The following is a 23,559-nucleotide window of genomic DNA, read 5'->3' as shown; positions in this document are numbered from 1 at the left end:
AGTTTGGAATAGAACCCCGTGTTTTCCTGACGACGTCACGAGACCTTGGACCTTTCAGTATTCAGAGGTACTGGACGTTGTGGTCTCGGGGAAACAGTGAGCATTAGACGATACAGGTAAGATATCCAATTTTGCGAGCAAGTCTTGTCCGTGAGCCAGGGCTTTGCAGCTAATTCTTCTGATTACATCAAACACTTGCAACTCAAATTGGAAGCCCCAATGATATCTGATGTTATGCTAGCAGAGAAATATGGTTATTGGATGCAGGTCCCGGCGTTTCTGAATAGTAGAAGAAGCGAGGTTCTGGAACAATTATATATCCATATCTCAGAAAGAAATGGTAGTTTTATCCCTGGTAGCACTCAGTATGTGTTCCCTAGTGTGGAAATAGTGTAAGCGGAAAATAATGTTGCGCAGTGGTTGATCATGTGCATGTTTAGTTCGGAGGGCCCTATGTACCCGATTCACGAGAATATGAATACTCCGGCATTAGGCCATGCCCCAGCTTATGAACTTTTATAAATCCACTCAACCACCCTTCTTAGGCCCATGTAACCATCCCCTTTAGTATCATTCTGTTCAGAGATCTTCCTGCAGGGATCTCTATTCAATCCTTTATTACCCGATTCTCAAGCATAATAGTTCTCCTAAGGAGCTACAGGAGCAAACAAGAGAGGAGGACCTTATTCCAAAAAAGACTGCATGCGATCTTCACTAGTACCTCTCCTTATTGCTGGCGTCATTGCAGCCATGAAGGTAACTTTTGGCACTGACTAAAAATAACACCATTATGGAAAGAAGTTCATCACTTGTTCGAAATTATTAATGGGATTCTTATCTAACTTACTCCCTATTATCCTGCAACGCTCCCCAAATATCTAGCCATACACAGAGATTAATGACACACATACCAAGTGCTGCAGACCGCATTCTATTGGTAAAATCTAGAACCACCCTCTTTAGACTATTATTAACAGAACTTGGCAGGACTTTCGCATAGCATATATTTCAAATATTATCCATAACCTGTCCAACAAATTCACATGTACCTGAAATTCTTGGGAGAGAACGCTATAAGCCCCATCCGCCACATTTTGCAAGATTAAGTTTCCTACTTTTCCATGGATACAAACTCAATTGTTTCGACTGCGACTCCAACACTAACTTTCCCACACCGTCCATTCTTTTCCCTTCGATGCTTTTTTGCTAAGATACATATTGTTTGGAGCTTAATGACACGAATTATGTATCTGTTCATTTGTGATCTTCTCCCCTTCCCTTAATTTTCATTCTGTACCCTCATTTATTACATTTAAAAAAAATGTATAAAATGTAAAAAAAAACAAAAAACGGTTCCAGCTAGTATAAGTGGGATTTCCTGTGCTATATAAGTTAATCGTGAACAGGCAACCCCATTACTGCTCCAAGAAGAAAATTAACAAGTATACCATAAGAAAACACCAGGGAGTAAATGTATCAAGGTGCAATTTTTTCAGTGTGTTAAAATCGCTTTAAGTCGCGCGTGAAAACCCACGATTTTAGTCCAACATTTCTCAAATGTATTAAGCTGCGATTTTTACCATGATCTTCAAAAATCGCTGGTCATCTCTGGCGCTTTGCTGCGATGTAAAACACTCCCGTATTTAGCTAACTCTCCTGTGTTGTAACAGTGTGATTACTAAACTTCCAGGTCTATTTATATTATTAGGGGTTTCCCACGGCAGTGTGGAAAAATCCCCTAATACTATAAAATAGACCAAGCGCATGAACTAAGCTCATTGCGTATTGGAGCTTCTACACTGTAGAAGCGGTTTGCGACAGCTCTCCTCTTTTTTTTAATTTTTTTTAAGCAAGCATGTTCCAGAGTGGATCTTACAAATCAGGGACCCTCCTGGCTGAAGAGAAGATGACTTCAAGCAACAAGGGTGCCCTCCTGGTCAAGAAGAAATAAAGACTGCAGTCAACAAGGGGGGCTTTTTGCCCAAGAAGAAGAGAAGACATTACAAGCAGACTTTTGGATACAAATAATTTTTGGAAATTACAACCCGGACATTGGGAATTACAAATTTATTTTGTACTTTTTCAAGCCAGACTATTGGATACAAATTTATTTGGGACTTGGTTGACAGCCATTTTCGGATTAAAAGCTGCTGACTACAGGTGAAAACATCAGTGGTGAGTATAAGGAGATTTATTATTTTTAATAAAAATATGTGGTATAAATGAGGGTGTTTACTGTCTTTATTGTGGGTTTATTATTTTTATTAAATGTTGTGGTTTTAATGAGGGTGTGGTGGTTTATTTTAACATTTTCTTTTGTGGAACTACAGATCCCAGTCAGCCGTGGGTGTCAGTGCATGTTGGCACTTATGGTTCTCCAAGTGCCAACTTGCCCTGGGTATGCTGGTGCTTGTAGTTATACAAGTATCAGCATGCCCACACTGTTTATGGCACCCTGGCTTGCTGGGACTTATAGTTCCACAAAACAAATGGCGTCCGTTTTTTTTACCCTTATATCAGTTTATTACCTTACACCCACCACCCAGGGGTGTAGGAAGAACCCTAGTGCTTTCAGCACTGGGCTGGGTGTTTCTAGGGGGGGGGGGGGGGCCCGCTCGTTTTTTTTAGCGGACCCCACTCCCTAGGGAATCCAGCCCAGAGCTGAACAGCCTGGGGTTGTCATTATGGCAGGATGAACCCTGCCACATTTCCCCCTGCTATAGTGTCACCAACCCCAGTTGGTTTGCCTAGTGCTAGTTCAGTGAAAATCGGGGGGACCCCACACTAATTTTTTCCATGATTTTCACTGAACCAGCAGTAGTCTTGCAGCACTAGGGTTAATAGCGAATAGAAGGGGGACCCCACGCTTTTTTTTTCCTTTTCCTTTTATCTATTTTTTACAGTTTTGCTAGCTGCCGGACCTCCGGCTGTATAGCAGAACAGTGTAACAGTGATAGGTTTACAGAACATGCTGCTATCAAGCACCGTGTTGTATCTGGCAATTTTTAAAGCAAACTCAGGAGAGTTTGCTTAATCGCAGCTTCATACATTTGAGACTTGTATAGCTAGAGTGGCAAACAGTCCGGAGTTTGATCTCTTTCGGTTTTGACAGAAACACAACTCTGACGATTTTACATGAAATCTCAGCTTCATGCATCCGAGTTACAACTCTCCCGAGAAAATCGCTGGATTTGCAGAATCGCACCTTGATACATTTACCTCCAGGTGGCACTATATGAAACTCCCATGCACCCCTACACACACACACACACACACACTTGTATCTTTGGCTTACGCCTGGATCTTGTGAATTCAAATTGTGAAGCATGCATGTTAAAGTGTACAGTTTAATATAATGCAATGTCCATTATTGTTTACCATAATCACCAACTACAGCAATGTCCATTAACATAATGTTAATTTTGTGGTAATACTGTCATTTTAATAAGCTGCATTAGTTCCAATGTTCACTACCAAGGCAGTCATACTACCAGAGTTTAGCACAATCCATTAAAAATATAGCTTCATATACAGAAATGATGTGCTGTCTTTATTATTGATGTTACAGTATTAAGATAGCACAGTGGTAAGCATTGTTGCCTTGCGGAACGGATTCTGAGGTGCAATCTGTGCTCTTGTGCATTTCTTCTGGTTTCCTCCTATAGTCCAAAAACACACTGATATATTAACTGGCTCTGTGTGTTGTAATGAAATTGAAGTGTAAATTTCATAGGACCAAGGACTGATGTGCCAGAATAAAGTTCTCCAGTTTTCTCCACAGCACTTATCTCCTGGGTACTCAACTAGGTTGTTTTTTTTTTTTTAAATCCAGTATTTTTATTGAAATTTTTTAAGATATAAACATACTAAACAACAAAAAGAAAAGAAAAACAATCGCATACATATCGGTATTAAATGACGTAATTTACAAGATTACATTAAAGCATAATAATAATAAATGTGCTATATTCATTCAGGATCATACATCGTAAATGCTTATACATAAGTATGTTACACATGCAGGGTTTATTACATGGACTCAGATACTTATTATAAGAACTGCGGTAGCCATACATTTAAGTAGATAGAGCATCTGTAACTAGGTTGTTTTTACTTGCCACACGGCTCTTGGAGCCCAACAGAGTCCTATTATAATAGAATAAACAAATGTTTCTCCTATTTCACAGGCACTATATGAGCACTAAAGCAAGCAGTGCACATTAGACCACTGACCACCAGTTTGACCAACCCTGGAAGGTCTGGGTTACTAAACTATATTTCCTAGTTTTAGGTTTATAGGATAAAAGACAACACATAGCTTTTTTTGAAAAAAAAAAAAAAAAAAAAAATCAAAGAAGTTTATGTATAGGAGCAACTAAAATAATTAAGCAGTCATTAAGTTCAGTATTCAAAGAGAAACCTTAACAGTTAATTATAAGTTCTCATAAAATGCACATTCTAGAATATTCTATAAATATCAGCGATAAAGAAAAAAAAAAAAAGAAGAAATATTAGAGCATGTATATAATTTAACATTGAAAAGTCTACATTTAAGTATGATTTACAGCCACCTGCCCTTGCTATGTGTGGGACCACACACATGCTGCATATAAACACAATTGCCCCTTTTCACTGCAGATGTGCAGCGTGTTGCCAAAATTAGTTTGAAGCATGCATTTTACTTTTTAAATGAATAAAAAAAATGGTGTGTGTTTAAAACACAAGCAGGGTGCACATTATAACCATATACTAAATAAGTAACGATAAAAAGTTAAAAACATACACTTTTTTTGCACGTGCTAGCTGCTATTCCTATTTTACTTTTGCAAGTGCCTGCGGTACACACCATCAATTGCCATTCCCAATGTGTTACTGAGCTCCTCTGAAGAAGCTTTTGTGTAGATGCAAAGCATAAGACAAAACTAAGGGCTGTATCAATGTAATTATTTATTTTGTACTGCATGCAAATTCTTTTTCCAGTGTTTTTCTGGCCACAAGCTGCTAAATCTGCAGTGACAAGAGGCAATTAGCCAATTTAAAAAAAAAAAAAATCTTTTTATTGAACATTGGAGACAATTACAGAAGAGTGTAAACATAACTTACATTTGCATACAGCGCATGGAGCAAAAAAATGTGAAAACTAAAAGATCAATTTTTTTCTTTAATTTGGGGGAAAGGAGGAAAGAGGGGGGGAGAGTGAAGAGTGAAAGGAGTCTAGATTTTGCAGAGTTTTTGAGGAAGAATGTATTGTATGTAGTATGTGTACCACAATCTGTTAAGTACCGTTGATTGTGAGGGGGCTGTTGGAGACCTGGCAGGTGGCCGACATAATGATATGCACGATTAGCCTGCTTTGATGCAGGGAAGTCAACGGGATCGGGAATGGAAGGAGGAAAAACTATGGCAATAGAGGGACATCCACCTGTAATACAGTTAAAATGCACTCTCCAAAAGTCTGACAGTTTAGGGCAACCCCATCAGATGTGTAGAAAGGAGCCTAATTGAGAAATACCCTCCAACATATGTCCAAGAAAGTGTGGTAGAGCGCCTGTGTAACCTCTTGAGTACTTAAATAGAGCCGCTGGCAGTATTCTCTCTTATATTGACACTCATCCTATATCTTCGCAGGTTGGTCTTCCACAGCAGTTCAGTTTGCATAATAGGGGTGGGGAATTCTGAATGGGCAAATAGCTTTTTATTGCAGAGTGTTGTTCCAAAATAACCCCAATGCCAAATAAATACCCAATTGAAATTTATTGGATCATATTGGACATGTTGGTAAAGGTTGTCAGTAGGTGGCTGCTATTTTCCCGTTTGCGCAGTTATCTTCAAACTGCACTCACAGACCCCAGTGATGCTGGAAGAGGTCAGGCTGTTTGTGCTCTCCATTGAGCAGCCTGATCTTTACCAAAATGACCGATTATGTGGGCAGAGCAGCAGGATTGTACCTTGTTTATGTACACTTAATGACTGGGGTACTTTTTTGCTTTGTGACCAAACAAATTTCAGCAAATTTGATAAGTGCCAATTAAACCAAGAATGCATTTTTATCTGTCAATGTATCGATGTTAACTCCATACTTTAAAAAGGGATTTAAATTGCTGGCACTTTTAAAGAAATATGCTTCATATATACAGCATAAAGAGGCAAAATTAGATTTCAATTTTAGCCCAAAAAACAAAAATACACCCCCCCACCCCCACACTTCCACAAGTCTACCCATGATTCTTTTCACAGACTTGGTGCATCCTTAGTCTTAAAATGATTTAATAATTTCTCTCATTTATTTAGATCCCTCATTTGTACATTGAAATTAATGGACAAAACACTTAATGGAAAATATTGTACACTTATATTTTATGTTTTATTATAGCAGTTTGTTTGAACATATTGGACCTGACCTGTCAAGTTAAAAACAAAAAACAGATTTTACATAAAGAGTCTTAATCTGTATCATGTTAGTAATACCTTGGAAATATCTTCACTGGGGTTTACCTGGATGCAGGAAGTTGCTAAGTGTTCAGTGGATCTGCATAGATCATGATAGCCCATTCCCATATGCAGTAGTACAATATACACAGCACACTGAGTTCTATTGATCTCCTAGTTGCTAGAAAATATTCTTTGCACAGTTTGAACAAATTTTTCCTCTTGGACGCGAATGGTCAATAATACAAGGCTATTCATAAGGTTTCTATCATTTATATATTGTATATCATTCTCACCATAACTGTGTCTTTCCCACACCAGGGGGGCCACATATCTCTGTGATCTTTCTCAATTGCACACCTTCTCCGAGAACTTCATCTAAGACTGAGCAAAACGTAATGACAGATCCCTGAGCTTGCTCCTGTTCAAGCAGCTCCAATGCCGTGTGTTTTAAGATCTGTGATATGCCTCTTTCACCTTCTCTTCTCAGTAATTCCAATGCTTCCACAGCAGCCTCTTCAGATATTCCAGATACTGCATGTTGAAGCAGAAAGATGTTGCTTAGAGAACAACTCTGAAACATCACAGATCTGAGAATGTAACCAGTTGCAGAATTTAAGCTAAACCAGCGGTTCTTAAAGTATGCGCCGTGGCCAGGGGACAAAAAAACAAACAAACTAAAAACAACAATTTACCAATTCGGCTGCGCCCGGGACCAAGCATCCGCCTCCCTCCTCACTTGTCACTGAATGTCGGGCATGACGTCCAACATATTCAGTGAAAAGCGGCAGGAGAGACGGGGATGCTGGATCCCAGGCGCCGCAGCATTGGTAAGAAGATAGAAGAGAAGACAGAAGAAATAGAATAAGGAAGGCCAAGTATGGTAAGTAAAGAAACGGAGGGAAAGGTGAAAGACAACAGCAATGGAGGGGCAAAAGAATGAAGAGGGGCAGACAGTGTGTGTGGATGAAGAGGGGCACAGAGTGTAAAGGTGAAGGAGAACAGTGTGATGATTTTTGCACGTTTTATTTTGTTTGATCTTATTCCTCTTAATATTAGCTGTAAATTATTCTTTGACAGAAATATAATTGAAAAAAATATATAAAAATATTACTAAGTATTTCTGTCCTGACCTAAATACTTATTACGTTATTTTGACTCAAATACTTAAGAAAACGGGACTACTCTGTAATTATTTTGGAGGGGTGTCTTGAAAAAATTATGGAGACTCTAAGGGTGCCGCAAACTGAAAAAGTTTGGGAAACACCGGGCTAAACAATTAAATGACAAGTGTTTTACAGACTATCAACATTCTCAAATTATGTTGCGATATTAAATATAGAGGATTACAATCATGAAATGTACAGACAATTGGGAGATACAAATACATTTAGACCTCTTAAAATTGACCCTACTATTAGAATTAGTAACAGCCTGGATATACTGTTGGATAAAATATCAAATTAAATGTGATCTCTGATAAAGAAAGAGATTACATTAAAATTCGAAATCTAGAGCTTTTTATTGCCAAAAATTCACAAGAGTTTAACACAGAGGTGGCCAACCGGTCAGAAACCAAGAGCCAAAAAATATCTATAGGTACTGCAAAGAGCCAACTTTACCTTTCATATGTGTTTATATACATATACCCAGTGTAAACATGTGCGTACGTACCATGCACATTAAAACAAAATTTACAATATCCAGCTAAGCAAAAAAAGAAAATATCCAACACTGCCAAAATGTTCAGAATAATTGTCAAATCAGCACAACTCTTATCTCGCTGCTGTTTCCAGCGGAGGAGTGTTTAAAGGGCTACTTATAGTCTTTTCACAGTAGCTCACACGGCTACTGAATTCAAAATCCCTCAGACCTCTTAATGTGCCCCTCTGACCACTTTACATGCTCATTAGATCTCCCCACATGTCCCTTACATGCCCATCAGACCACCCTACATGCCATTATACCTCCCCACCTGCCATCAGATTTAATCACATGCCCTTTACATGTCATCAGAACTTCCCACAAAGCATCAGATCTACCCAAATTCCCCATACATGTCATCAGACCTCCCCTCATACCTACACACATTCCATCAGATCTCCCTAAATGCCATCACATCTCCTTCAGCATCTTCATATGCCATCAGATCTCGCATGTCCCTTGCTTGCCCGGGCAGAGGAAGAAGAAAGAGCACATTACACTCTGACCTTCTCCTTTCCCGATTGGATTGTTTGTGACACCGTGACCTCCCTGCATTACTCAGAGAAGCTCACAAGATGCGGCTTCTCATAGTAGAGCGCTGAATGTTTTTCAATCTGCCTGGACAACCATACTTCATTGATGCTCCCAGCCAGAAGCCACATTTTAAAGCTCAAAGAGCCACAGTTTGCCCACCACTAGTCTAACATCTCTCCTTAGGGGAACCATAGTTACAGGGACTGGTACTTCCCATCTAGATATCCCATTTCATAGATTCACAGGTTTTGATGCTCTTTTTTAAATCATTTTTAAGAGACTTTGGCTGTCTTACAAAACTTAGATAATTTTGTATGGAAAGTGAACTACATATTAGTGACTGCTGATGTAAGTTCATCATATACTATTATAGATCACCGCCAGGGAATAGAAGCAGTGAAGCATTTCTTAAAGAAGACTATGCTAAAAAATTAATTGCAGGAGGTTTTGATAGAGGGACTTTTGTTTATTTTAAATAATAACTTTTTTTTTGTTTGATCAAATATTTTACATCCAAAAGAAGGGAACCGCAATGGGAACTTGGTTCGCCCCCAGCTATGCCAATAAGGACGTTTGTGAAGAGCTCATGGTGTGGAATTATGTTGAGCTGATGGTGAACCTATTTACGTGGAATCCTGGATTTATATGGAAGAATGCAAATGACTAATGAGTATATATTCTAAACCCACCGATTCCAATTCATACATTGATACTACAAGTTTTCATCATCCAACGTGGTTAAAAGGGATTCCTAAAAGCCAATTCCAAGGAACTAGGTGCAACTGTACTAAGTTGAATGACTTCAATGATCAGGCTCTTGTTAAGAAAGGTAAATTTATTGATAAGGGATATAAAAACTATGTCTTAGAAGACACAATAAAAGAAATTTGAAATGTTCAATGTAGATCTTTGCTAAAAAATAAAGAGAAATGTGAGGACAGTATGAAGGGGATTCCCTTCATTACTTGGCTTACTTCTTGATACAAACAATTAGAACGTATTGTCTGGAGACATTGGCCTTTGTTATTAAGAGATAAACCTTTGATTACTATTATCCCCACCAATCCAAATTTTGTTTATCGGAGGGCAAAACATTTAAAAGAAAAAACTAGTGAAAAGCAGTTCTTCTAAACCAGTTATAAATAGTCGTCAAACAAAAGGTTTTGAAGGACAGAAAATTGAAGGACAGATGGGATACTCGTAAAATTAAAAAAAAGTTATGAGTTGCACTCCCTCTCCAACCACCAAAATAGAACATCGACAAAATGTGAAGGCTATTATAGATTTTTGTGGGATCAAATTAGTTGAAGGGACTGGAGGCACAAGAAAGAAGATTTAGCCAAAACGGAAATAGAGTCTATTTATTCGATACACTTGAGCCTAAGGGCAAGTCAAGGAGCTAGGAAACCTCTGTTGAAATTTTAAGAGCCAGACGATTGGTTTGTTTTAGCTATTTCTACTATGCACTGCAAATAAAAAAACATTGGTCACATGTTCTGAATGGTGGTCAGTATTTTTCAAATGTCCATCATCTTGAAAGATACCTGATCTACATAAAAAAAATTGATGCAGAGTATAGAATTGTATATGTTGTATATCAATTTATATGTTTTCAGGCATGCTAGGTTTAAAAATAGCAATGAATGTGCCCCAAATGTAATTCAAAATCATGATTTAAACCTTTTTATATGAAATTCTCAAATAAACAAGCCGCTATTCCATTAACATGACAACAGAAAAGCAAAACACAATAATATAATACATTCTTTTAATATCACTTGTGTTTAAACATTGTTTTTTCTCTTTACAAAACTAACAGCAAATACTGATAACTAAGCGTTTCACAATTGAAAACAATTCAGAGTACTTAGTTTTATCATTCTGTTCCATGGATACCTAAAGTGTTTGTATTTTCTAAACCCTTTGAGACAAAACACTTAATGCAGTTAAACAACACAGTCGAACAAACATTGAACACCATCAGAAGACATCCAGCCATAAATTGCATCTGCTCCAACCTGACCGGGCACTTCTTTAACTACAGTGGCCTCATCCTGTCGCCAGAAAATAAAAGGTCACATCTTACAATCATCTTTCATATATTTCTCTCTCTCTCTGATTCTAATAGCTGGTGATAGATATATCACCTAATCTAGTTCCCTCTCAATTCTCCCATACACATTTCTGAACACTACCGTAATCTAGGGATGTGCACCGGCCACTTTTGGTGTCTCGTGTTTTGGATTCGGATTTGCTTGAGGTTTTGGGTTTGGATTTGTTTCGCAAAACACCTGATGAAAGGTTTTGGTTCGGATTTAAGGGTTTTGGATTCGGATTTATTTTGAAAAAAAACATAAAAAGTGTTAAAATCAAGTTTTTTTGTTTATTTTCACTCCTACACTATTATTAACCTCAATAACATTCAATAACAATCATTTCCACTAATTCCCAGTCTATTCTGCAGAATCAGTGAACTTTGTAATATTGCAGTACTAATGGACTTATACTGCAGGATTGTTTTTGGATATTTTTTTTTAATTTCTTTTTTTTATAATTATTTTTTTTAGAACTCTTTTTAAAAATTTTCGTGCTGTGCTGTGCTGTGTCCTTCTAAGGGCATTGTTATTTCCCCAGCACAGCACAGCACAGCACAGCACGAGATATAGCAGGACAGAGGACCACCTAACACAACCTCCCTCTACCCTGATCAATGCCCGAGTGAAGATGGCTGCGGCTAGCGGGGAATTTATAGGATCCGAGTATCGCGAGATCCGACAGCGGGATTATGACTCAGAGCCTCGGTTTCAGTTTTGCAATTGTCGGGAATACCCGGATCTGTGTCGGATCGGCAACGTTCGGGTGGGCTCGGATTTCAGATATCCGAGCCCGCTCATCTCTACCGTAATCCAGCAAACCTCAAACACATCACCTGTCTCCCGTCTCTTCCAAAGTCCTTTAAATGTGCCCTTTTAAAATGCACTTTGTTTGTAACAAACTTGGATATATACACGACCTCTTCCTCTCAAACAACCTCAACTCCCTAGCAATAACAAAAACAATGCTCACACAATCAGACACTGCCTCACCTGCAGCCCTTTTCATGGTGCCTCCATTTCATTTACACCTCCAGCATAGAGGTAAACAAGGAGGTGGGGTTGGATTACATCTCTCCCCACAATGAACATTCACAAATATACCAAATGTCCTGTCATTCACATTCAAATCTTTGAAATACATAATTTTCACATTTTTAATCCATTCTCTATGCTTGTTGCTGAAATCCATCACCACCCCTCCCCTCCCCCAGACAACACCAACAATTTCTTGAACATCTCTCTACATGCCTCCACCACTTATTTTTAGACACCCCCACCTTCATCATGGGTGCTTTTAACATCCCTATTGCTAATCCACGTTCCAATGCTGCTTCAAAACTACTCTCTCTAACCTCCTCCCTCAGCCTTTCCCATTGTGTCGAAACCTCTACTTACTGCGATAGCCACTGCCTTGATTTTCATTTTTTCTCTAGACTATGCTCACTTTCTTATTTACTTAACACTCCTGTGCCCCTCTCGGATCATCACCTTATCAGTTACAAGCTCACCCCTAGTACTTTAACCTCAACCTGTCAAACTCTACGAAGCCTCCACGTAACTGCAGAAATCTTAACTCTTAATTTTCAAGTTTTCCACCTCTCTCCAACACCTTCTCTCCCCAATCTCTACATTTTCCTCCCTGGATATGGCAGTACCTCATTTTCACCAAACCCTAGAAACAGTCATTAATCAAGTGGCTCCAGCGACTCTTCATACACCAAGGACAAGATTAATAAGGTCAGACTAGAAATGGTATCCTCTTCCTCGACTAGTAATCAGCTTCATTCCTCAATTCCTTCCTAGCAGCCTCTGACACCCTCTCTTCATTTGATCCCACAAATGAAGATGAAGTATCTACTCTCTTCTCTCCCTATTCCACCATCTGTCCGCTTGATCCTATTCCCTCACAAATCTGTAAATACCTGTCTACTGTGTTCATTCTACCTCTAACTAAAATCTGTAATCTCTCTCTCTACTGGTAACTGTTCAGTATTCAAGCATGCAGTGCTTACTCCTATTCTGAAAAAACTAAATTCTGAACCAATCTCCTTTTCAAATTACCATCTCATCTCCCATGCCCCACCAAGCTTCTAGAGAGAATTAACTGCACTCGTGATCACACGCTTTCTACAACCTATTTGATCTTCTTCAGTTAGATCCTGTTTAATTTGCAACACACAACAATGACTGCACTGACTATATAACTTTCTACCAGTTCCAGGATAGTTAAAAAAAAATGGGCTAAAAGGTAGACATTGTCCAACTTTTCACTTAACTGAAAGGGTTTTACAAATGTGAAATAATTGGGAATTTACAGAATGCATAGTGTCTTAAATTCATTCCAAGAACTTTAACCTGAATAGACATTTTACAACTAAATCCACTGTAGAAAGGTAGTCAACAATGTAAAAACAACGTATACCTGAAATACTAACTTAATACCACTCATTTCTATGGCATCTGATAAACCCTCCCCTTATGTGTGTCTGGCTACCAATAAAGCTTTGGGCCTGTGATCTCCCTCCCTTACCCACTTCACCCTCACATCCATTGTTTGTTGAAACTGTTGTCTTGTGCAGTACTTGGTGTAGTGCACACTGGTCTCCCCAGAAAATTTTGCCAGACGGATGGCATCAAGAAGTAGCCGGGTGGGGGCCTTCACAATAATTGCATACTGAAATCCTGACCGCATATTGTTTAACCTCGAGATTAACAATTTATATATTAATTCTTCTCTTCTTAGAGGCCCAGTCATCTGCAGATTTTTCATAATCAAAGTCTGTAGGACATGGTCCCTCTAGTGTAGTGTTTCCCAAAGCCAGTCCTCAAATACTCCTAACAGTGCAGGTTTTCCAGGTCACAAGGGAAATAAATATACCACCTGTGGATCTTTCAAAATGTGTCAGTCAGTAATGAATACACCTGTGCTCCAGCAAAGAGATATGGACAACATGCACTTTTAGGGGTACTTGAGGACTGGGTTTGGGAAACACTGCTCTAGTTAAATCAGGACCAAATTATTATGCTTTATGCTCTTCCTTGAACAGGTTTACATTCATTTTAGAGTAGAAAATCCTCTTTCACATTCAGCTGTTCTTACAGGTATGGTCAGTCCAACAACAGCTAGATTTGCTAAATTCGGAAAATATTCTTTGAGCTCACTTGTTGCTGAAAATGTAAGCACTGTTTTAAATCTAGATTTTTGTAAGACAATTTAAAACAATGTTGATGCAACTACCCATTCTAGTTTACGATTGTCATAGTTTAACATTGCAAGGCTTCCATTTTCAGAATAATGCTCAAAAAGAATCTCACAAGCCTTATTTTGATCATGACTGTCTGTATTGACAACTCTTGAAAAACAGTATATGATTGGCATATCTGGAAGTCTTGCTTCTAGCTGTGTATATATATTTGCCATAAATATTCATCTTAAAAGCAATAACATTAGTATCAGAATAATTTATTTGGAGGTCTGACCATTTACCAGCAAGATGTAGATGGAGATTTTTAAGATGATTAGCAGATGTGCATTTCAATTCCATAATGCATAGTTTTGTAGATTCTAAGATAAGGTTTATTTCTGTTAAATTAACATCTTGCCTTTGCCAAACTTTAGACAATTTAGACAAATGAGGCAACACATCTGAAAGCATCATAAGTGAAGCTGTACACTCATATCTTTGCTTAAACCTTCAGCTGCGATGTAATTTTGTTCAGTGGCCGCTCTTTCCAGTGCAGCAACGACATTCTCTTAAAGACTGTACAGCAAAGTTAACAGACAGTCAACTAATGTCACTAGCCATTTTAAGTTCAATCTGAGGACAGTTCAGTATATTTTGGATTTCAGTTAAGCCAGCCATTCTAACTGGAGAATTTTGAAACAAGAACAATTGCCTTAAGATATTAATACATTTTACTAAATAAGGCACTTCTCCAGCTGCTTGGGTACTAGCAAGAGCCAGGTGGTGGTTTATACAATGACAGTTGACTATGACTCCGCCTATTTCATCTTGTAATAGTTTTGCTACTCATTTGTGCTTCCCAATCATGACAGCTGCACCATTGTAGCCTAGACCCACCAAGTTAGATTTCAATTATTTTGCTATAGTTTGAGCTTTGCCATTAATGTAATCTATCTTGATATAAAATTAACAATACTCATTTTTTAAGTTCAAACATATTTAATGTAATAAGCTGCTTCAAAACTGAGATGTCTGTTGTTTCATCACACAGAACATTGAATTAATTTGCCAAATACAAATGTTTACATATTTCAGATTTCCTTTGTAAACCTAAGATGTCAAGGAATTCTTGCATTATTCTATGCAAAGTGTAATGTGCTTTCTTTCCAATATCAAAATTTCCATATAATGTAGTAATTATTTTTTTGCCAACCAATACCTAGTTCTTAAAGCTCACACAAAAGCATCTCTCTCCAAGTTAATCAAAACTGAAATTTCAATTTCACCTAACCCAGTTTCTTCAAACACACATTTTTATTAAGTATATTTGAACACAAATCGGTCTGTAATTTACTTTGCTCGTGGTTAATTAAACTTTCTTTTCAAAGTTATTTTGCATTGCTTGTTTGTGGCTGGTCTATTTCAATATTTATATACGTGGAACACATTATTCCATTATCTTTTACCAACAACCACTGAAATGTTTTAAACAAGTCACTGTTTACTCCCGAAATGCAATGTTTAGAGAAACATTTTTCAAGCAAAATAGATTGCAATTCATAAGATGGACCAATCTTGTCTGAAATTTCCTTGTTGGAAATCTTTGGCTCTATAGTTGTTGTGTTTGTACTTTCTTTTTATTAAAGAAACGTAAGATTTTTGTTTTCTGATTGAATTTTTTGTTCATTATGGGTAACAGCTGGCTGAACACATAATTTTTAAGAGCAACCAGATACTGTCCAAATGCTTTTTGGACAAAGATGTTTTAACAGCACCCAGATACTGCCCCCACTTGCTGGTTACACAGAAGGCACCCAAGTAACAAACACATGGGCGCTGAAATACAGAGAGTGGACACAGGAGGACCACTTTCTTCACTGTTCAGCAGCGACTGTTCCGCCGGCAACCGTACCTTTCCTTTTACGCGCGACTTTCGGCCGCGTAACAGTGTCGGGCGCTCCAGCATGGGGTGAACAGCTGTATAGGATGTCTTATCTTGTACTATATGCCTTGTATTGTTACAAAGTATGTCTGATTTATGTTTCACTCTGTATTGTGCTTTCAGTTGCGCTGCGACTCAATACACTTGAATGTAATGTCTTAGGTTTTTTTTTTTGTATCTTTGTGTAAAATAAAGTTACATTTTTCAATAAAAAAAATCTGCTCTTTGACAACAGCTAAGGTGCCAGCAAAGTTTATAACACTCAGAAACATAGCCGATAAACAGCTGCTGCAATTTCAGTCCATTGAAACTAATGGAAAATGCTGTAGCTTGTCACACACAAACTAAAATGTACGAGGCTGAAGTTAGCTTCTTATTTGGCCAGCTTCTTATTCACTTCTTATTCATGCTCCAGCTCCTTAATCAGAAAAGCTTATTTTTAAAGAATTAAATAAAGCTGGATCACTGATTTCACATCAGATTAACAATAATGGGTGTCCCTTATACAAATTGCAATAGTATTTAGCCAGACCCAACAAGGTTTTGGGCATGAAATCAGGGGGCAAGGTCACCATATTTTATCATTTTGAATAAATAGCTGCAGTTTTGCAAGGGTTAAATGCCATTGGGCCACCAATTTGACTGTGGGAATCAACACAGGCTGGTCAGTTGCATCTAAAACACCTGTCTTTTGCCTGGCGCAACACTGTTTTTGGGCATGAAATCAGGTGGCAAAGTGGGTACAGATAGCATTTCAATCATTTTGAGTAGCTGTAGTTTTGCAAGAGTTGATTTTTTTTAAATTAAAAATTGCACCAAAAATAAATCCCAAATCACTTTGTCCAAAATAAAATAGACTATATACAACATCAAGGGGTAAAATGGTCCAAAACGAAACTTCATATCATAAAATCCAATTCTCCTACAATCCCTTCACAAAAACTACTGCATCACTTCACAAATGAGAATAAGTTATACACATCTAAGAAACATGACATCCTCTAACACAATACTCTGCATTACAACAACTCAGTCACCAATCTATAATACCACCCACACCTTACAGTCAGGAAATGAAAACAAACTTTAAATGTATGTAAACCTTACTAAAAAAAAAGGGGATTTCCACAAAATCCAAGAGACTACCAGACGTTAGCTACCACCTAGGGATGTCTTAACCTCTGCCAGAGTCTACCCCAGCTCGCAGCATCCATCCGGCCCCTCTCCATTTCCCTTATTATCGAAACCTCGTGCAGAATTAATTCCATTGCCTCACTACAGGGAATGGTTTTGCCCCTAATGCACACTAAACACAGTGCATCCATGTGTAAAATCTACCAAATGCGCTAACTAAAAAACAAGTGCTTAACTCAAAATCCCCACACCTAAGGGCTCCATACACCCAGTCAGGGTAACTAAGCCCTGAAAGACAGGGAAGGCCTAAGGTGTGGAACACTCCCTTGTAAACCTCTATATTAAAAGGACACTGAAGCAATAAGTCCTCCATTGTCTCTACCTCCCCATAACATTCCTCCCGTGGACAACCACAATCATCAACACCTCTATGCTTCAGGTTCCCCTCAACATAGAGCCTCCAGTGAAACGCAAGCAAAGTGAGATCTCTAAACTATGGAGGAATCCGCTTGGAATCACCAAAGACAGACCCTTCAAGCACATATCACATGGGCAATCCTTTAGTGACAGGGGCACATTAAAGTGAGTATGCAAACTCCTCCCCTCCAACACCCTCCTAGAGCAGTTTTTTGCCTCACCAACTTTGATCTGCAATTTCCTTGTCACCTTCAAACCCTGAACCACATAGGCCAGGAGGTACCCATGCTTTACTCAAGGATTTTTACAGGACCCTCATCCAACCATGCGTTGAGAAAGGGGTGCACCCATACTCGAAAGCCAGCTACCCATCGAGTAGGAGACTCCAAAAAGAGACTCCAAAGATGAGGTCAGTTACTTCATTTTTCAGTTGTTATGGATGAACAAGTTGAACTTTATCAAGAGGAGTGTGGCATACAAACCGAAGGAACATGGTCTGAGAATGAAAAACCCAGTGTTGTTCCTTAGTACTGCCTTCTTGAAGCTTCATCTCGGGAGTCTCTTTTTGGAGTTTTTTTTTGTTTTTTTTTTTTTTTAAGAACTTTATTTATAAAACACCAACACATATTTTCCACAAACAAAGTAAGGACCGAAAAAGGCCATAGAAAATTACAATGTATAAATCCAGCAAGGACTGTGCACTTGCCCTAGTCAATAGACAGAAAAACATTAAAAGAACAAGCAAGTTACACATACATTTAGTTGGACTGAAATGTGCAGAAAATTGTAGTACAATACTTCTAACAGTTGTATAAGAGTGTGGGGTTTTGTTTTTTGCTCCAAAATATTAGGAGGAAGGGGGTGGGCTATTGGAAAGCACTTTTTTTTTTTAGTTAGCGCAGTTGTTAGGTTTTACACATGGAGTGCACAGAGTTTAGTGCCCATTAGGGAAAATGGGCACTATTGGTGGATAGTATTCTGCATGAGAGTTGGACGTTAACGGAAATGGAGAAGGGCCGTGTGACGATTATCTATTATTGTTATTTTTCCTTAATATTCAGGTAAGACAATGTTTATTGTATGTAAATTGGTGTATTAATTGGTAATAGACTAAGGTGACGCCAGTCACAGCCAGCTGTTCAGATTGCTGTATCTGAGACAGGTTGTGCATTCGCGACAGGCCAGATGGTTCCTGCGAGCTGGAATACTCTGGCGGAAGTTGAGACATCCTTAGATGGTAGCTAACATCTTGCAGTCTGTCTATTCTTCGTTATCTATCCTGTTCTTTCACTATTAGATTTTGTGTAAATCACTTTATTTTTTAGTAAGGTTTACATACACTTAGGGGCATATTCAATTGTTGAATATGCCCGTAGCGTTAAAACTATACCGTTATTACGGTAATAATAAGCCGGATTTCAGCTCGACTGAGCTGCGAGCTGAAATCCAGCGAGAAAAGTACCGTAATAACGGTATTTACACGCACTATTACCGTAATGACAGTAATAGTGCGCGGGGCGCATTAATTTTGGCTTTAACGCCAACAATTGAATATGCCCCTTAAAGTTTGTTTTCATTATCTGACTGTAAAGGGTGTGGGTGGTATTATAGATTGGTGACGGGGGTGTTGTAATGCAGAGTACAGTGTTAGAGGATGTCATGTTTCTTTGAAGTATATGTTTATTCTCATTTCTTAAGTGATGCAGTAGTTTTTGTGGAGGGATTGTAGGAGAACTGGGTTTTATGTTAATGTGAAGTTTCATTGCTATTGGCCCATTATACCCCTTTATGTTGTATATAGTCTATTTTATTTTGGACAAAGTGATTTTGGATTTTTTTTACAATTTTTAATAAAATAATAAAAATAAAAATCAACCCTTTCAAAACTGCAGCTACTTATTCAAAATTATCGAAATACTATCTCTGTCCACTTTGCCACCTGATTTCATGCCCAAAACTGTGTTTGGCCAGGCAAAAGACAACTGGCTCGCATGTAACTGATCACCCTGTGTTGATTTCCACTATTAAATTGGTGGCCCAATGGAATTTAACCCTTGCAAAACTGCAGCTACTTTTTTAAAATGATAAAAGATGGTGACTTTGCCCCCTGATTTCATGCCCAAAACCTTGTTGGGTCAGGATAAATACTATTGCAGTTTGTATAAGGGACACCCTTTAGTGTTCATTTGATGTGGAATAGGTGATCCAACTTAATTTAATACTTTAAAAATAAGCTTTTCTGAATAAGAAGCTTGAGCATGAATAAGAAGCTGGCCGAACAAGAAGCTAACTTCAGCCTTGTGTAAAACGTTTCAAAGCAATGTTTCCCCTAGTAGATAAGTGCGCAGACACTGTCATCAAAACGCTAACATTTTTCTGCGCTTTTATAAGCAGCAGTAACAATTTGTTAGTACTTCTGCCTTACAGCACTGGGGTCATGAGTTCAAATCCCGACCATGGCCTTATCTATGAGGAGTTTGTATGTTCTCCCTGTGTTTGTGTGGGTTTCCTCCGGGTGCTCCGGTTTCCTCCCACACACCAAAAACATACTGGTAGGTTAATTGGTTGCTATTAAATTGACCCGTGTGTGTGTTAGGGAATTTACACTGTGAGCTCCAATGGGGCAGTGACTGATGTGAGCGAGTTCTCTGTACATCGCTGCGGAATCAGTGGCGCTATATAAATAAATGGTGAGAATGAAAATGCTGGAACGCTGCATGAGTAAGCTGTGCTTAAATGAACTCACCCTTAACTTTACAAAAGTTTTTCCTCTGTAAGAAACATAGGACACAAATGTGATCTGGTCTGCTCACTTTTTTTCGTTTAACTGTTATGCATATAGAGTTCTAAACACACATAAATTGATAAGGGAAAGTAAAGTGCATGGTGGGCAGGGATGCAGCTTTGCAGTCTTCCAATCTCACCACACTGAAGCAATAATGAAGTAAATGAATATTAAAAAAACAAATATAATCTAATTTAGTGCAAAGATTTTTATTCTGAAATGGCTAAAGTCCACATAGGTTTACCTTGCATTAGAAAATCATATTAAACACAATTTTAACACCAGTGCGTACATTAAACACAAATAAACCCATTCATTGTGCAAGTGCAACATATCCAAAGGTAAAAATCCGATTCTATATAGATATCCCCATTTTATAGTGCAATCACGTGGTACTGCTGTTGAAGGTCTTGCATACTGTAATGTATTTCAAAGCGAGTCTGTTTAAAAACGGAACTTCCACTACACCCAGTCATTGTACATTATATGCAGCACTATTACCTCTGGCAAGCTCACTGGCTTTCACGTGTATCACATCCTGAATGGTACAGAAGCCTGCAGCGATCAATTTAGTCCTGACGACAGGGGCTAGCGGAAAACTGCCCACCTCGCGTTGCATGCCAGCCACTGCACAGGCTGGACCCCTGGCGCCAAACGTACAAGCCGTGCCCAGACTACCGACGGCAGACAACCAATCATATTGAGACGGCTGGGAATACTTACAATCAAATGAGCGATGTACTCCCAAACCATGTCAACGCATGACAAGTTTATATCTTACCCTAGTACTGTGGGAATAAAGAAACGTGCAATGCCAGTGTACAGTTGCATTAAAACAGACTAAGCTGTTCTTTATACTTTTTTGTCACTGCCTTTCTGTTATGGAACCCTTTATTTATCTTCTAGAAAATGGCCGCCGCTCTAGGTTTGAAGGCTGTGTGTCTGAGGACACATGTGTATTAATACTGTGATTACTCTTACACACGTCTTGTGACTAGAGATTTGAAGTTTACTCCACCCCTTTCAAAGGGCGGTTAATAGTGTTGCGGAGCTGACACGAATGTCGGTTGTAGAGGTAAAAGCTGAACTTGTAGGACACCATGTCCGTGACAATGCGTTATAGCAACACATACCACAGAGCAGTCTTGTGTTAATCTATAGCAACTATAGTGACTGAGGTGTACCTATACACTTTATTGCTGCGAACTCCCAACAGTTGGAAAGCCACAGCTTTGCTAAAAATCATTTAAAAAGCCCCTTTGAAGCTCCTATGTCGTGTACACGTTTTTTTTGAGCCCTTTTCTCTAAGTGTTCTAGATTTACATTTTACACAACTGAAATTTACTGTGCTTGCAAAATAGATATGTTGCTAATATACACGACATTAGTGAATTGAATTTTATTTTTATGTATAATAGCAGTTTGAAATATCGTCTATAGGTATTTGTGGCGGCCTTTTGCCCCAACAGACAGTACCTGTGGCTGCTATGCTCTCTGGAACAGTGGTTCTTAACCTTTATTTAAGGTGGAAAACGCAGTTCCTGATATTTTAAAAAAATCTTTCCAGGGTCACCTCTGCTGAGATGGTGCATCTAATCATGTCTGTTGCACTACTATGTCAACAGGCCTAGGAGAGAATGATGTCATGATGGGTGTTAAAGTTTTCCTGTAACACTCATGAAAAGTTTACTGATTTGTTTATAAAGTGCTTTTTTGCATGTTAAATTATTTTCTTTAAATAAATATGTATAAATCCAAATGGAGGGTAAGAAATGCATTCAACATGCAAAAAAATTAATAAATTATTGCGCAGTTGATCATCCTTGAAAATAGGCATAATTACAGGATTTTTTTTGTGAAAGGCCTGAATTGGGGCTTCTGTGCCCCAAGTGCAAAAACAAAATGAAAAAGGGCACAGCAAGGGCCCCTATATCCCCATCCCATGAGATCAAAAGGTCCCCCCTCCCCCCCATTGCTGAAAGGCTAAGGGGTGTTCCCTTTATCCTGGGATCTACTGAAAATTGGCACAGTGTTTGAAAACTTGGCCAATGAAAAGAATGTGAAAGTGACAACCAAGGCATGTAATAAATAGTGCTGTGTATGTAGTGCCCTGCAGAATATCAAAATTCTCCTGTCCAGCCAAGAGAGCAAAACAAAAGGAGGCTGTTGCAGAAACGTGGAAATAATGGGCTATAGTGCCATTAAAGTCATTTGTCAGTGCATCAGTGATTTTAAGTCACTGTTTCAAAAACCATCGGATATGAGGGGAAAGTAGGTGAAGTGGGAGGAATCACAGATCCATAGCTTTATTCATAGACAGACATATATAAGGGAATGGTGCATAAATAGAGCAAGACAATCAACAAAGTTCAAGTAGGGTTATCGGGGAAAGGAAGTAAGGTGATGGAGGAGGAATCCAAGGCCCAAGACTTTATTGGAAAAAACACACAGGGGAGAAGATGATATACTTGATATTAACCAGGTGGAAAACAAGCAATTTTTCCAGGAATAAAAATCTGCATGAAACTTTCCCTTGAAATTAGGGAAATATATCAATTATGGGGATTGTGTGCCATTGTTCTGGGTCCTCATCATCATCACCATTTATATAGCGCCACTGATTCTGCAGTGCTGTATCAGTGTGACATTTTTCTGATGCCACAAAAGAGGAATTTCCAAATAAATGTATTGCACACCTGAGTTCCCCAAAATCAGATTGTGTGTTTCACGTTGGGTCCAAACCTATGTACCTTTGCTTATAGAGAATGCAGAGCACTATACTCCTTAAAGTGAACCTGTCACAGAATATGAAGGCAATCATCTTGTGGGCTAAACATGATTAATCATTTCCCAAGAAAGTAACCTCATAAAATTCCTTAATGCCTCAATAATATCTAGTTTGTAATCAATTGAGATGCTGCATTCTCTTGATTATTGGTTCACAAAATGAATGTCTCCACTCTGTAGGTGACAAGTCCATTTAGAATCACCCAACCATTTCACATGATCAAAATATGATTATCTGTTTAAAATTATAGACCTTAATGTTTAAATCTAATGCTACACACAATTTTAACTATGCACATTGGACACAAAATTAAAAGTGATACTGAACAATTGTAAACTTTCACAAACAGGGCTATTCCAGGAACTAACCATGAAAAAAAGGTATTGTTTTTGGAAGTCTGGGTCAGTTGGTAACTATAAATTGCAATGATTTTTATTACATTGCCAATAATTTGTATTATGCTATATTTGTACATGGATTGTAGAAATCCACTGTCTCCCTCTCTCTTTCTCTGGAAAGTTTCAGCTTTGGTCTCACTAAAGGGA

The 23,559-nt window shown here is 38.4% G+C and overlaps 2 protein-coding genes across 10 annotated transcripts in view; one reads left to right on the top strand and one right to left on the bottom strand.

Annotated features, from left to right (window-relative positions):
* Window positions 1-20,943, bottom strand: part of RAD51C (RAD51 paralog C) — a 57,424-nt gene extending 36,481 nt beyond the window's left edge. For all 4 annotated transcript variants that reach the window (XR_012688030.1, XR_012688031.1, XM_075195069.1 and 1 more), the window contains exons 1-2: window positions 20,728-20,943; window positions 6,726-6,963 (exon numbers count right to left, since the gene is read on the bottom strand). Coding sequence is in view for 2 of the 4 variants with exons in the window: in XM_075195069.1 (XP_075051170.1) it covers window positions 6,726-6,963; window positions 20,728-20,845 (356 nt within the window). In the remaining 2 variants the exon portion in view is untranslated. The remainder of the gene's footprint in view (window positions 1-6,725; window positions 6,964-20,727) is intronic.
* Window positions 20,944-21,214: 271 nt separating this feature from the next.
* The window catches only part of TEX14 (testis expressed 14, intercellular bridge forming factor), a 427,022-nt gene continuing 424,677 nt past the window's right edge, over window positions 21,215-23,559 (top strand). For all 6 annotated transcript variants that reach the window (XR_012688029.1, XM_075195065.1, XM_075195067.1 and 3 more), the window contains exon 1: window positions 21,215-21,301. The gene's annotated coding sequence lies outside the window, so the exon portion shown is untranslated. The remainder of the gene's footprint in view (window positions 21,302-23,559) is intronic.

This window comes from Mixophyes fleayi, chromosome 2, assembly GCF_038048845.1.
Source record: "Mixophyes fleayi isolate aMixFle1 chromosome 2, aMixFle1.hap1, whole genome shotgun sequence".
Lineage (NCBI taxonomy): Eukaryota > Metazoa > Chordata > Amphibia > Anura > Limnodynastidae > Mixophyes > Mixophyes fleayi.
Note: the sequence above shows the minus strand (reverse complement) of the source record. Positions and strands in the feature narration are given on the sequence as shown.